This window comes from Salvelinus sp. IW2-2015, linkage group LG22, assembly GCF_002910315.2.
Source record: "Salvelinus sp. IW2-2015 linkage group LG22, ASM291031v2, whole genome shotgun sequence".
In the NCBI taxonomy this organism is placed as follows: domain Eukaryota; kingdom Metazoa; phylum Chordata; class Actinopteri; order Salmoniformes; family Salmonidae; genus Salvelinus; species Salvelinus sp. IW2-2015.
This window is the reverse complement of record NC_036862.1, coordinates 663,050-678,426: the sequence shown is the minus strand read 5'-3', so window position 1 is coordinate 678,426 and position 15,377 is coordinate 663,050. Positions and strand designations below refer to the sequence as shown.

The 15,377-nt window shown below is 40.6% G+C and overlaps 1 protein-coding gene across 2 annotated transcripts; it reads left to right on the top strand.

Annotated features, from left to right (window-relative positions):
* The first annotated feature begins 5,586 nt into the window (after nt 1–5,586).
* On the top strand, nt 5,587–11,289 carry spcs2 (signal peptidase complex subunit 2). 2 transcript variants are annotated; one of them, XM_023966820.2, is made up of 5 exons: nt 5,587–5,695; nt 9,913–9,996; nt 10,122–10,282; nt 10,647–10,781; nt 10,921–11,289. In XM_023966820.2, the coding sequence occupies exons 1-5, from the start codon at nt 5,657–5,659 to the stop codon at nt 11,105–11,107; spliced, it is 606 nt and encodes a 201-aa protein (XP_023822588.1). In that variant the 5' UTR covers nt 5,587–5,656; the 3' UTR covers nt 11,108–11,289. The 2 variants fall into 2 exon arrangements, with proteins under 2 accessions (XP_023822588.1, XP_070290015.1); XM_070433914.1 differs by lacking the exon at nt 5,587–5,695 and adding an exon at nt 6,498–6,715.
* The last annotated feature ends 4,088 nt before the right edge of the window (nt 11,290–15,377 follow it).

Below are 15,377 nucleotides of genomic sequence, written 5' to 3'. Positions count from 1 at the left end.
TGTAATAAGGGATGTAAGGTGTTTGTTTGCCCAAAGCAGTAGATCCCTTCCTACCTGGTGCATTGCCATTGACCTCAGTCCACCCTGGCGCTTGATGTGTCTGTCCTCTCAGTACTGGGAGAAAGTGCCGGAAGTACTGGGAGGAAGTACCGGAGTGCAAGGTGAACCGCCGTGAGCTCCAGTACGTTGATGTGAGCTGTTGTCCATCGTGATGTACTATACACCATGGACCCCTGACTGGTTCAAGACTGCTTCCCATCCTTGTAGGGAGGCGACTGTGGTCAAAGTCACCCGGTTGTAAACTTCGCCTAGAACTCCACTGGGAGTTTGTAGTGTTAGGTGCTACTATTGTATTGCTCTCCAGCAACTAATTGAAATTGTCAGCTTTTTGTGTTTGTCCCTTCTCGGACACAGATTGTGTCTGTTGTACCAGTGCTGTATTGACCGCATGTGGAGCAAGCCCAATGGTACAGCATGGACTGCAGGAAGCTAGGAGGCTTAGGAGCCTCTGACTCTCTAGCGCTGACACCTGTTTTCTCAGTTCCAATGTTGAAAGACAATTTGTCAATGACTCCACTCTTTCTGGAGAGCGTGTTGCTCGCATGATTTGATTGTCCAATGCCAAGCCCAGGAAGTGCACACACTGAGTCGGGACCAGATAACTATTTTCAGAGTTAATTGTTTGTCCCAACTTGGAGAGGTGATGTGGGACCATGGATGGGCAATTGGGCATCATTGGCAAAAGTGGGCATGTAAGTAATCCATACCCAACCCTCTAGTAAGTTGTGACGAACTCACAAAACTGTTTTGGACTAGACTGACTTGACCACAATTATCCTATTTACATTTTGTAGTCAGTTTTGACACTAGAATGTATGTTTCTGACTCATACGGATGCCACATAGGCTGTTTAAAACCAGATAAGTTGGTTCTAAGGGGCAGTTGACCTTTACTCCATTGCAAACTGCAGAGATGCTCAGAGGTTTGGATAAGTCAAAGGTGTCCCACTTTCCATCCCTCCAAAGCTGGATGACATTTTTATATTTGAGGGCCCAATATATTTTATTTAGAGTRTGTAATGAAGTCACAAAATGATTGGGGAGTACGTTTAGTGGAGTAAAAGTCCTTAGGAGTCTCCCGGCGTGGAAAATGAGCAGACCTAGAGAGAAGCCCAAAGTGGAGTGCGGGAGATCGAGAGTGAAATGTTGGTGAAACTGTGACAGAGGGACTATATTTTTTTATAATTCTATAGTATGAACTTCTCAGAAATCTACCTAAGCAGCTAAATGAAGCTCAAACATCTCAACCTGCACAAAGCCATTTTTCCCCCCACCAAACCCCATCTGGCAAAACTGCGCCCACCCAGGCAAAAGTCGTGCGGCCGCAGGTYGCAATATGCATGCACAATTAGAATGAACGTGGGCGCACAGGGCTTTATAACAAAGATCGTGCTGACAGAGATGGTCACCTCGCTTCGAGTCCTTAGGAAACTATGCAGTATTTAGTTTTTCATGTATTATTTCTTACATTGTTATCCCAGAAAATCTTAAGTGTTATTACATACAGCTGGGAAGAACTATTGGATATAAAATCGACGTCAACTTACCAACATTACGACCATAAATGCGACTTTCCCAAAGTGGATCCTTTGTTCGGACCACCACCCAGGACATTGAATCTAATCCCAGAGCCCAAAACAACGTCGCCGCAGAAGAGGTATACAGAGTCCTCCTGGTCAGACTTTGAAGATGTGCACACCACCCGCTGCTTCCGAGTATATTACTCGCCAATGTCCACCTCTAGACAACAAGGTGGATGAAATTAGGGCAAGGGTTGCCTTCCAGAGAGACATCAGAGATTGTAACATTCTCTGTTTCACGGAAACATGGCTGTCTCGGGATATGTTGTCGGAGTCGGTACAGCCACCGGGTTTCTTCATGCTTTGCGCCGACAGAAATAAACATCTCTCTGGGAAGAAGAAGGGCGGGGTTGTATGCTTCATGATTAACGACTCATGGTGTAATCATAACAACATACAGGAAGTCAAGTCCTTCTGTTCACCTGACCTAGAATTCCTTACAACCAAATGCCGATCATGTTATCTCCCAAGAGAATTCAGCTGACTCTGTGAATTAGTTTATAAGGAAGTGCATTGGAGATGTTGTACCCACTGTGACTATTAAAACCTACCCTAACCAGAAACTGAAAGCGCAAACCACCACATTTAACCATGGAAAGATTACAGGGAATATGGCAGAATATAAACAGCGTAGTTAGTCCTTCTGAAAAGCAATCAAACAAGTGAAATATCGGTATAGGGAGTGGCAATTACGGACTACAAAAAGACAACCAGCCACGTCAGACACCGACGTCTTGCTTCCAGACAAACTAAATACTTTCTTTGCCCGCTTTGAGGATAATACAGTGCCACCGATGCGGCCCGCTACCAAGGACTGTGGTCYCCCCTCTCCTTATCCGTGGCTGACGTGAGTAAGACATTTAAACGTGTTAACCCTTGCAGGGATGCAGGCCCAGACGGCATCCCTAGTCGCGTCCTCAGAGCATGCGCAGACCAGCTGGCTGGTGTGTTTACAGACATATTCAACCAATCCCTATCCCAGTCTGCTGTCCCCACATGCTTCAAGATGAACACCAATGTTCCTGTCCCCAAGAAGGCAAAGATAACTGAACTAAATGACTATCGCCCCGTAGCACTCACTTCTGTCATCATGAAGTGCTTTGAGAGACTTGTCAAGGATCATATCACCTCCACCTTACCTGCCACTCTAGACCCAATTCAGTTTGCATACTGCCCCAACAGGTCCACAGACGATGCAATCGCCATCACACTGCACACTGCTCTATCCCATCTGGACAGGAGGAATAGCTATGTAAGACTGCTGTTCATTGACTACAGCTCAGCATTCAAGACCATAGTACCCTCCAATCTCATCATTAAGCTTGAGGCCCTGGGTCTCAACACCGCCTTGTGCAATTGGGTCCTGGACTTTCTGACGGGCTGCCCCCAGGTGGTGAAGGTAGGAAACAACATCTTCACATCGCTGATCCTCAACACTGGGGCCCCACAAGCGTGTGTGCTCAGCCCCCTCCTGTACTCCCTGTTCACCCATGACTGCGTGGCCATCCAACTCAATCATCAAGTTTGCAGACAACACAACACAGACAACACAACAGTAGTGGGCTTGATTCCCAAAAACGACGAGACAGCCTACAGGGAGGAGGGCACTCGGAGTGTGGTGTCAGGAAAACAACCTCTCACTCAACGTCAACAAAGGAGATGATTGTGGCCTTCAGGAAACAGCAGAGGGAGCATCCCCCTATCCACATCGACGGGACAGCAGTGGAGAAGGTGGAAAGTTTAAGTTCCTCGGCGTACACGTCACAGACAAATTGAAATGGTCCACCCACACAGTGTTGTGAAGAAGGCGCAACAGCACCTCTTCAACCTCAGGAGACTGAAGAAATTTGGATTGTCACCTAAAACCCTCACAGATGCACAATTGAGAGCATTCTGTCAGACTGTACCACTGCCTGGTACTCCAGAGGGTGGTGCGGTCTGCACAACACATCACTGGGGGCAAACTACATGCCCTCCAGGACACCTACAGCACCCGATGTCACAGGAAGGCCAAAAAGATTATCAAGGACAACAACCACCCGAGCCGCTGCCTGTTCACCCCACTACCATCCAGAAGGCGAGGTCAGTACAGGTGCATCAAAGCTGGGACCGAGAGACTGAAAAAGAGCTTCTATCTCAAGGCCATCAGACTGTTAAACAGCCGTCACTAATACAGAGAGGCTTCTGCCTACATACAGACTCAAATCATTGGCCACTTTAATAAATTGATCACTAGTCACTTTAAATAATTCCACTTTAGTAATGTTTACATATCTTACATTACTCATCTCATATGTATATTCTGTATCTTATACCATCTATTGCATCTTGCTTATGCCTCTCGGTCATCGCTCATCCATATAATCATATGTACATATTCTTATTCCATCCCTTTAGATTTATGTGTATTAGGTAGTTGTACTGGAATTGTTAGATTACTTGTTAGATATTACTGCACTGTCGGAACTAGAAGCACAAGCATTTCGCTACACTCGCATTAACATCTGCTAACCATGTGTATGTAACCAATAACATTTAACTTTATTTATGGTATATGGTTCATGGCCGGGAGGCAGCCTGTTTACAAAACAAATGCAATCACTTTTAAACCAGTGCAAACTCAGCCCACCCGGTACTGGTTCCCATTAGATGGGCAAGCGCTAAAGTCAAAACAAGGCAACAGTAAACATGACGTCCCCCACAAATTATGCAGCGTATATAACAATAATTTCCCCCCTCGTTGTATGTAATGGGCCGAGCTTCTATGTCCTTATGGGAAACGTGTTGCTCATGAGGAGATGCATATATGTAAAAACATATATGACTGTAGCTCAAACGGTACAGGAGATATGCTTGCTCAAAGTTTAGAATTTCAGTTGATTACTATTCCACTCATCCGCTCCAGTATTACCACAAGCCCGTTCTCCCCAATTAAGTTGCCACCAACCTCCTGTGATACATACATACATACATACATACATACATACCTACATACTAGGACAGAGAAAGATCCATAGTCCCCCCTCGATTACATCATGAAAACTAAAATTAGCTTTTTGGTCTTAATTTAAGGTTAGGGTTAGGCATAAGTTTATCAGTGTGGTTAGGTTTCAAATCAGATATTAAGAAGATCAATTGTAGAAATGGGCGGGGTTTATGACTTTGCCGCTTGCCCTGTTAGTCGACGACCTATAGGCAGTGCGAGCTAAAATAAGGGGATTTGATTAGTCTGGCCTGGGGGCCTGGGTATGCTTGTTTTGCATTGGTTGACAGTGACTGTATTTGTTTGGCAACCGGGCTACCTCCCGGGCGCGAGCCAGGCGCCCCGTATCAAAGCCCACGGCGAAGTAGGCTCAAACAAAAGTGACGTAATTAAGCACGTGGAGTTATGACTTGGTTTCTGTCTTTTCACATGCAAAAGTGATTGCTTTTGATTTTTTTTWAATTACATATATTTTATGGAAAGAGATATTGTATGTTTCTGGTTGACGCATCATGCTGCCTTGTTGACAACATGACCGAGCAGCGCGGGCCATGTTCAGGTTCCCTGCGGTTCAGCATAATCGAATTATCCCATTGAATCGTCATTCTTTGTTTTAACCGTTTGTTTTAAGCATCCGTCAACTGCTAATAATATTAGGTACATTTCATATTCACAAATGCAAATGGTCTAATTCAAAACCTAACTTTTTTCACTTTATAAATGAATTTAAACAAATGGCACTACTTGAACTAAAATGAAAAACAAAAAGGCAATTCAAACTTGTTGTATTATTAATGAATATGATTTGTTTGTTTAGGATTCCTGGCAATGTAAATAGTTTGTATGTATGCTTGTTTGCATATGACTATTCCTCTTTTGTTTGGTGATATTTGTTAATAAAAAATAAATGAAAGCGTCCAGACGACTTCTGTATACGTACATCGTTCCTAGTTAATTTGGTTGGCTGCTAAAATTACGATTTTAGCCAATCACATTGTCCCAGGTCACACACAGCAAATGTACAGGAAGGAAAGATGGCAGCCAGAAATGGGAAAAATGGTCTACTTGAGAAAGTAAGAATTATTTTACACCGTCATTTATAAGGCACAGGGATCGGTAATTAAACCTGTCGTGCTTGGGTCTTTTTCAATAGTTGGCCGCCTAGCCGATATTGTATTACTCCACGGCAAGCATGTCTATCAGACAGACCGTTCATTTTGAGCTTAAGCTAACGTTAACAGTAGTTTTTAGCAAGCTACTGTTATTTTATAAGGCTAGAAGGAAATAAAGGAATTGGCTATGCAAATAACGTGGCCTTTAGTGGTAACGTTATTTGTATGTTGTAATTTCAAGAGGAACGCAGATCTTCTTTGAAGTGAGGGAAGCTGTTTGACCAGCTAGCTAACTTGGCTAAGTTATGGCTAGCCTAGCATGCTAGCTAACATTGTTCCTGGTTGATGTTGGCTAGTCCGATGTTAGCACTACGCGCTAGATACACTAACGTTATATATCCAAAAGTATGTAGACATCCCTTCAAATTAGTGGATTCGGCTATTTCAGCCACACCCGTTACTGACAGGTGTATAAATTCGAGCACACAGCCATGCAATCTCCATAGACAAAAATAGGCAGAAAAATGGCCTTACTGAAGAACTCAGTGACTTTCAACGTGGCACCGTCATAGGATACCACTTTTCCAACAAGTCAGTTCATAAAATTTCTGCCCTGCTAGAGTTGTTCCCGAACAACTGTACGTGCTGTTATTGTGAACTGGAAACGTCTAGGAGCAACAACGGCTCAGCTGTAAAGTGGTAGGCCACACACACAAGCTCACAGAAATGGACTGCCGGGTGCTGTAGCGCGTGAAAATCGTCTGTCTTCGGTTGCAACACTCACTACCGAGTTCCAAACTGCCTCTGGAAGCAATGTCAGCACAAGAACTGTTTATCGGGAGCTTCATGAAATTAGTTTCCATGGCTGAGCAGTCRCACACAAGCCTAAGATCACCATGCGCAATGTCAAAAGACGGCTGGAGTGGCAAGAATCTCTGGAGTGATGAATCACACTTCACCATCTGGCAGTCCGACAGACAAGTAAAAATACTTTAAAGTACTACTTAAGTAGTTTTTTGGGGGTATCTGTACTTTTCTATTAATATTTGACAACTTTTACTTTCACTACATTCCTAAAGAAAATAATGTACTTTTTACTACATACATACCTGACACCCAAAAGTACTCGTTACATTTTGAATGCTTAGCAGGACAGGAAAATGGTCCAATTCACGCACTTATCAAGACATGGTCATCCCTTCTGCCTCTGATCTGACGGACTCACTAAAGACAAATGCGTATTTTGTAAATGATGTCTGAGGGTTTATGTGTGCCCATGGCTATGCATACATTTTAAAAACAAGAAAATGGTGCCTTCTGCTTTGCTTAAAATAAGGAATTTAAAATGATTTATACTAGGGATGCATGATATATCGGTGAACATATCGGAATCAGTCGATATTAGCTAAAAATGCCAACATCGGTATTGGCCTGATGTCTAGTTTAACACCGATGTTAAAAACCGATGTCAAAGCTACCGTGCGTACCTATATAATGTAGGTACATGACGTAATAACGGCATGTAAAATTTTGCGCTACACGTGCAACAAAGCATTCCCAACCTAGCCCGGTCGAGCAGTCATTTGAAAGAGTAAGAAAATTTTAGCAAGACAAGTAAAAGGCGAAAGCCATTAAAGCCAAGATAATGGAATTCATTGCCCTTGACATTCAACCGTTCTCTGCCGTGGCTGATGTTGGCTTTCGCCGACTGGTCGAGCACCGGTACACGCTACCAAGTGCGCTATTTTTCAGATGTTGCCCTACCGGAGTTACACAGTAATAGCATTGCTGTAGCTTCACGACATGCATACTATGGAATGCCGTTTGGGTCTTTGCGTGTCAAAAAAGATACAGTAGCACTGTCAAAGCTGTACAAAAAAGTCTGCAAACAAACACCGGCTACGAATKATGTGTTTACAATACAGAGTTGGTAATAAAGAATATTTTGTTAGATCGCTACTTCTGGCGTAGCTAGCTTTAGCTTGGTACCTAGCTAGCACCAATACAACCAGCCTGAAAACAATGACCAGTAGAAACTGCAGTCATTTTCATTATTGTTAGCAATGATTTAGGAATCCTTGTAAGTATTAGCTAGGTTGCCACTTGTTGTTCGCCTATTGAAATGTAACTTCAGTTCATGAAAATAAATACCTAGCCAACTTCTTAACCCTGTTGCCCAAAGCTAATGTTATAAGCAGCCAGCTAGCTTCACATCTGGCTAGTGAGGCTCGACCGGGTTGTGTTGTGAAGCTAGCCACAATAACGATTAGGCACAATAGTGGAATTTGCATTTTGCCTTCAAAATAAGTGTCATTGACAATGATGCAAATGAATACAAATAGTAGAATTATGCCATGAAGGCTAACCGCAAAGTCCACTTTTGTGGCTAATCCTTATTGTGGCTAGCTTTACATAGATGGGWTCGACCACCATTAATCAGGTATGAACTGTCTTATAAATTAGGGTTATTTTAGATGAAGCCACCTAGCTATATTGTTAGCTAGCTAACTATAGCTACTGAAACAGATTATGTTGTGTTATTTGACACAACAAATAGTGTTATTTGACGTGTATCTTTTTTGACACGCAAAGACCCAAACGGCGTTCCATAGAAATCCTGGTTGACATTTTGGATCTTTTTCCACCACTGATGTATAGATGTGTGTGTGTGTGTACACACACATACTACCGTTCAAAAGTTTGGGGTGACTTAGAAATGAAAGAAAAGCAAATGTTTTGTCCATAAAAATAGCTAACACAACGTGCCATTGGAACAGAAGAGTGATGGTTGCTGATAATGGGCCTCTGTACGCCTATGTAGATATTCCATAAAAAAATCTGCCGTTTACAGCTACATTAGTCATTTACAACATTGTCTACACTATATTTCTGATCAATTTGATGTTATTTTAATGGACAAAATGCGCTTTTCTTTCAAAAACAAGGACATTTCTAAGTAACCCCAAACTTTAGAGCGGTAGTGTGTGTGTAGATACAGTTGAAGTCAGAAGTTTACATTTAAACCCAGTTTTTCACAATTCCTGAACGTTGAATCCCAGTAAGAATTCCCTGTCTTAGGTCTGTCTCTTATACACATCTAGATGTGTATAAGAGACAGGTACTAGAATGCTTAAAAGGCCGCTAAAATGTTAAATATCGGTTATCGGTATAGTTTTTTTGTGAAGAAAAATATTGGATATCGGTATCGGACAAAAAAGTAATATCGGTGCATCACTAATTTTTATGGAAGGTGAGAGTCTGTCTCTTATACACATCTAGATGTGTATAAGAGACAGGGTCAGAAGTTTACATACACTCAATTAGTATTTGGTAGCATTGGCTTTAAATAGTTTAACTTGGGTCAAACTTTTCGGGTAGCCTTCCACAAGCTTCCCACAATAAGTTGGGTGAATTTTGGCCCATTCCTCCTGACAGAGCTGGTGTAACTGAGTCAGGTTTGTAGGCCTCCTTGCTCGCACACACTTTTTCAGTTCTGCCCACAAATTTTCTATAGGATTGAGGTCAGGGCTTTGTGATGGCCTCTCCAATACCTTGACTTTGTTGTCCTTGAGCCATTTTGCCAAAACATACATACATGCATGACATTCTTTGCTCAAGTGTTTTTTAGACTGTTATTGGCATATCTTGTTGCTTTCTAGCCACTCTGTTGACAGTTTTCCAGGAACGTGTGGTAGCTAACTAGCTTGTTAATTGTTTACAAACAAATTAGTGAATGTGCTAGGAAGTTTTGAAAGTTGGATCATCTTATATCCTTTGTGGCTTTAAGTGTTCTTACCTTATGATTTTGAACATTCAAAGCAACTAGGAAACATCCATGGCAGGCATTGTCACCTTAGCTTGCTACATAACTTCTGAGTGATAGAAAGCACGAGCACCACCACAAATCAGCCTACACAACTGCACACACCCCCCTCGTTACTATGACAACTAGCATAGCCTTGTCAGCAGATGACTGCTGTCTGAACACACACACACATCCGATATGGTCACTTGTAACTTGCTGTTTGGACAGTCAGTAGTCCAAAATGGATTTGAGCATTAAAGGCCTGCAGTGTGAACAAGGCTTAATTGTAATCTGCAATATGAGTTTGGTACAGGAGGAAACACTGTCAAGAACTGTGTTGCTCATTCTATTGACCATTGTCATTTGCTTTCAGTGGAGGATTGATGAGAAACCTGTGAAGATTGACAAATGGGATGGTGCAGCTGTCAAGAATTCTCTTGATGATGCAGCGAAGAAGGTTTGCATACAGTACATTGAGGGGGGAAAATGTTTCAACATTCTCTTCTATGTAAAAAAAAAAAAAAAAAGTATGGTTTTGATATTTTACATATGTTTTGATCATATTTTTCCAACATTCATCAGGTCCTCTTGGAGAAGTATGGTTATGCAGAGAACTTCAATCTCGTAGATGGACGTCTCCTTATTTGCACAATCTCCTGCCTCTTCGCCATCGTAGCTTTAATTTGGGACTTCCTTTATCCATTCCCTGAGTCCAAGCCAGTCCTGGCAATCTGTGTCATATCATATCCTTTTAATGGAAAAATAATGAAATGACTGCTTCGTCACTGTAACAGACATGTATGAAGATGGCATGATTGCCTACAGTTTGAGGTAATTTAGTACTACAACCTAACATGCCTTATTGCTTTTATAAAAACAATTCCAACTGTGGATATTGCTTTAAAGTCCTCTACAGTTGTATTTCTTTATTTAGATTAACAGACTGATGCTGATAACATGTTTTTGATAGGCTATTATTACTCACCCGAAGTCTTTTATTGSCCAAATTGACATTCTCACGGCTTAGTAACTTAATTGTCCTTCCAAAAATTTTCATTATTGGATTCTGGAATTTATATATCCAAGTTTTCCCTAACTGATCCTTACGTATTTCATAATGATGGGCATTCTAACCTTATACACCTCCTACCAAGAAAAGAACATCTTCCTTGTTTGTGTCCAGAAGGACCCAGCTGGCATGGACCCTGACCACACTTGGCAGCTTTCATCTAGTCTGAAAAGGTATTTTTTTTTCATGGTTTACTTTTTGTGCCGTTTTTTTGGGACTACCACATTTTCTGAGTAATGCCTGGTAATGTTTTTAATTTATCTTGACTTTGAAAAGTCCTGCCTAGCAAATTGTGACTTCTACTCTCTGCAGGTTTGATGACCAGTACACACTAAGAGTGTCCTTCACAGATGGGAAGTCCAAACACACGCGGGTGCAAGAGATCACGAAGTCTGTGGGGGCTTTCTTTGACGGGAACGGAACGCTGGTCATGGACCAGTTTGAAAAGTGCGTGTCAAAACTCCATGATACCTTGGCCACTGAAAAGAAGACAAAATAATAATGATCAGACATAGCCTTCTTTACAATGCTGCACCACACTGGCAGAAACCGCAGTAGAGCACACTGGTATTGTACRGTCCTGGGTGCATTTGAATGAGTTATTGGTTGTTATAAAAGTCTGCACGCCAGCATTTGTTGTCCATTGTTTAATTTGTCCAATAAATTGACTGTTGCGCATAATTATTGTTTTTCTTCCTATGTTTACCKTGATACAAGTCTCATCTAGACATTGCTTTTAAGAACCCCTAAGACAACTCAAAACAAAGATTAATCAAATATTTCTTGCACCACTCAAGTTTTTATCTCCACCATTGAATGGTCGTTCTAAAAATGAAGAGATTGGTCCTTTTTTTTTTATATATATATWTTTTTTAACTTCTCTTCCCCACATTTTATGCTGCCTTACATAATGTGCGCAGTGAATGACCAGATCATTTTGTTGGAAATTATGTAAAATACGTATATTTTTTTTGTCCTGAAAGCCTTATTCAATGTAACTAGTGTATTTTAAAAGTTTTACAATTCTACCTGTATTTTTCTGTTAATGGATTTTGTTACTACAGTATGTAGTTACCATAAGGCTTTAAAGGGCAAAAGAAACGATCTGAAAAGGGACTGTATCCACACATTTACTAGTTTCATCACCATTCCTCTCTTCAGTACATGGTTTGTTGGAAGTATGTCTTTAAAGCTGGAATCCGTTTTGGTGAAACTGCCACGTCCTTCTGCGATATTACAACAACAACGTATGTTACTTCGAAAAAATGTTTTTTCCCCCCTCCAGATATTGAACTGGGGTAATTGGGGTAATTGTTTTGATGTACATGTTAGGTCAACGATTTGGAAATGAAATAGTATTGATCAGTTCTCCTCACTTAGGAGTGCATGACCATTGGTTTTCAATTTCCAGTCTCACAGAATATTGAATACACAAGCACATTTTTTTTTTAGACTTATATTGGTAAAGTTTCCTGAATGCAGTTTATTTCTCTGTCGTATGACTTTAAAAGTGAGTGGTACAGAGACATTGCCGTTTTTGTCCGTAGATTTTTGGCTTTAGCAACCTTATTGTACGTGCCTGTTCTTCATATAAGTTTAAAATAAAGTTCGAAAGCATTTGTACATTGTCTACTTATTTGGTCTTTGTCTCAATGAATAGAAGTGCTGATCTGGGCCTGTATCCACACAATGTCTCAGAGTAGAAAAGCGGTCCTAAGTGCTGGGAATAGAGATATTTTACTCCTACTCTTATGTGTATGCATGAACCCTCATAAATCGAGTCCCACCTTGTCGACAGATATATATATGAGACCTCATGAGCTKTCCTAAACAGTTAAGAGTTACCAGCAGGTGTCTCGATATAGAAAAAGGCACAGACAGGCAATTGTTTTGATATTTCTATATGATCGACTCACATGCAACAGTATCTCTTGTGCTTTTGACAATTTCACCTGAGGCCTAATTTAGGAGAGACCGGGACATGTTGTCCCACTTTTCACTTAAGTGTAGATTTCTTAGCATTGGTATATCTATTAAGACCAATCTAAATATTGATGAATAGATCAAGGTCTTGCCAAAAAATTGGCACTTCTACTTTTCTCATTACTTATTGCAAAATGAAGTTATTACTGATAAACACTGAGCAGTTGTGACAACTTGCCCCGTAGCGGGTATGGGGCAAGCTGTCACAATGTTATGTGTTGTTAGTGCCAACAGTTGAAGCATTATTCATCACTTGATGAATAAGTAAGAATATTCTCAAAAAAGCAAACTAAATGATTGCAAGTATATCTAATTGTACTGCTTATTGGTGATAATTCCACTTTGTTGTGCTAAGTCCTTATAAATGAACTAAACATGATAATAAATTACAATGTCAATGTTTCTTCCTCTTAAGGATAATTTTTTTCTCTCAAATTTTTGCCTAAAATGACATACCCAAACTAACAGCCTGTAGCTCAGGACCTGAAGCAAGGATATGCATATTCTTGATACCATTTGAAAGGAAACACTTTGAAGTTTGTGGAAATGTAGGAGAATGTAACACATTAGATGTGGTAAAACATATATTTTTTGTACCATCATCTTAGAAATGCAAGAGAAGGGCCATAATGAATTATTCCAGTCCCGGTGCAATTTCTATTTTGGCCACTAGATGGCAGCAGTGTATGTGCAAAGGTTTAGACTGATCCAATGAACCATTGYATATCTGTTCAAAATGTTGTATCAAGACTGCCCAAATGTGCCTAATTGGTTTATTAATACATTTTCAAGTTCATAATTGTGCAGTGAGATTCAGCCACTTGCTAATTGAAGGAAAATTATGAAAAACACAGAGAGATGAAAGAGAAATTATTTTAGAATWWAAAAAAAAATGTATTGGTCAAATATTTGGGGACGCCTTTTCCCTTGGCATCCATGAATACATGCCACTGGAGCAAAGTCATTGTAGCCTATTATTTTACTTCCCCTAGCTGTGAGAACCATGGCATGAGCATGGGCTGACCTTGTATTGCTGTAGCACGGCCGCATAGCCTYCCAGCAGCCTATTAAATGTTGCACCGTGTCCATTAYAATGTAGAAAAATATGTCTCTAGTCCAAACCATTCAATAGTTACAGTAGGCTATTCATATATCCGGAGCTTCATCTTATTCTTTCTATTTCTATGGTGGATTTGCGGCCGCAATTTATGGAACATGCCAAAACTTGAGATAACAATAGATGGCAAAGTCAAAGATGCTGGTTTTCCCCTATCAATCCGTGGCGAAGTTTTCCATAAATGCTTATGGCAAATCCAGCTCCAGAACCAGTCATAGCCTAGCCAGCTGGCTAATCTTTTGAATACGTTGTAGCAACAACAGATAACATTAGYTAGCTATGTAGATAAGGTTAGCATGCTTGATAGCTACAACGACATCTGTCAGTACTCTACTTATTGTTATTTCTCCACTCCCCGTAGAAATCGCCAGAATTCCCAACCCCAATTTTCGAATAGCTATTAGCAGCCTGCGTCATTCTTTGGAAGTGGAACCTAAATGAGAATTTCCACTATAGGACAGGAATTATATTGAAATAGGGGCGGCATTGCCCTGGCATTTGAAGCTAAAATTCTACACATTTTGCAATGACTTATGCCATGTTAATATGATATCTGAGTGAGAATGACAAAATCAATTTGGGCCCCCCAGAGGTCAAGGCCCATGACTTACATAACAAGAGAAAAACTGCTGATGCACAACCACATTTTGAAATTGCACCTGGTGTATTTTATGAATCGTGCTCTCATTCTCCCGACTGAATAAAATAAAAAATAAAAAATAGATACAGTACCAGTCAAAAGTTTGGACACACCTACTCGTTGAAGGGTTTTTCTTTTTTTAAAGTATTTTCTACATTGTACAATAATAGGGAAGACATCAACACTATGAAATAACACATATGGAATCATGTAGTAGCCCAAAAAGTCTTTCAGGCTAGGGTCTATTTTTCTCCACTTCCTGTCTGACTGACGTGCCCAAACTAAACTGCCTGTTACTCAGGCCCAGAAGCCTGGATATGCATATAATCGGTACCATTGGATAGAAAACACTTTGAAGTTTGTAGAAATGTTAAAANGGTACCATTGGATAGAAAACACTTTGAAGTTTGTAGAAATGTTAAAATAATGTATGAGACTATAACACAATAGATATGGTARGAGAAAATCCAAAGACAAACTAACCKGAATTKTTKTTTTTTTGAGAGCCCATGCTCTTCCAATGGAACGAATAGGGTGATAACCAAATCCAGCTCCCAGATTGCAATTGCTATGGCTTCCACTAGATGTCAACAGTCTTTGTTCAAGGTTTCAGGCTTGTTTCTTCCCAAACGAGGAAGAATTTTGAGTTTTAGTACTGGGAGTCAGAGTTGGAAATCAGTCTTAGTGCGCGTGATGAAAAGGACTCGCACAATTTTGCTTTCCTATTGAACATACTTCTTTCTGTATGATATATTATAGTTTAATTACATTTTAGGGTACCTGAGGATTAAATAGAAATGTATTTTGACCTGTTTTAACAAAGTTTAGCGGAAGCTTTTTGGATTCCTTTCTCTGCACGTTGAACGAGTGGATTACTCAAATCGATGGCGCCAACTAAACTGACTTTCTGGGATATAAAGAAGGATTTTATCTAACAAAACGACCATGCATGTTGTAGCTGGGACCCTTTGGATTGCAAATCAGAGGAAGATTTTCAAAAAGTAAGTTAATATTTAATCGCTATTTGTG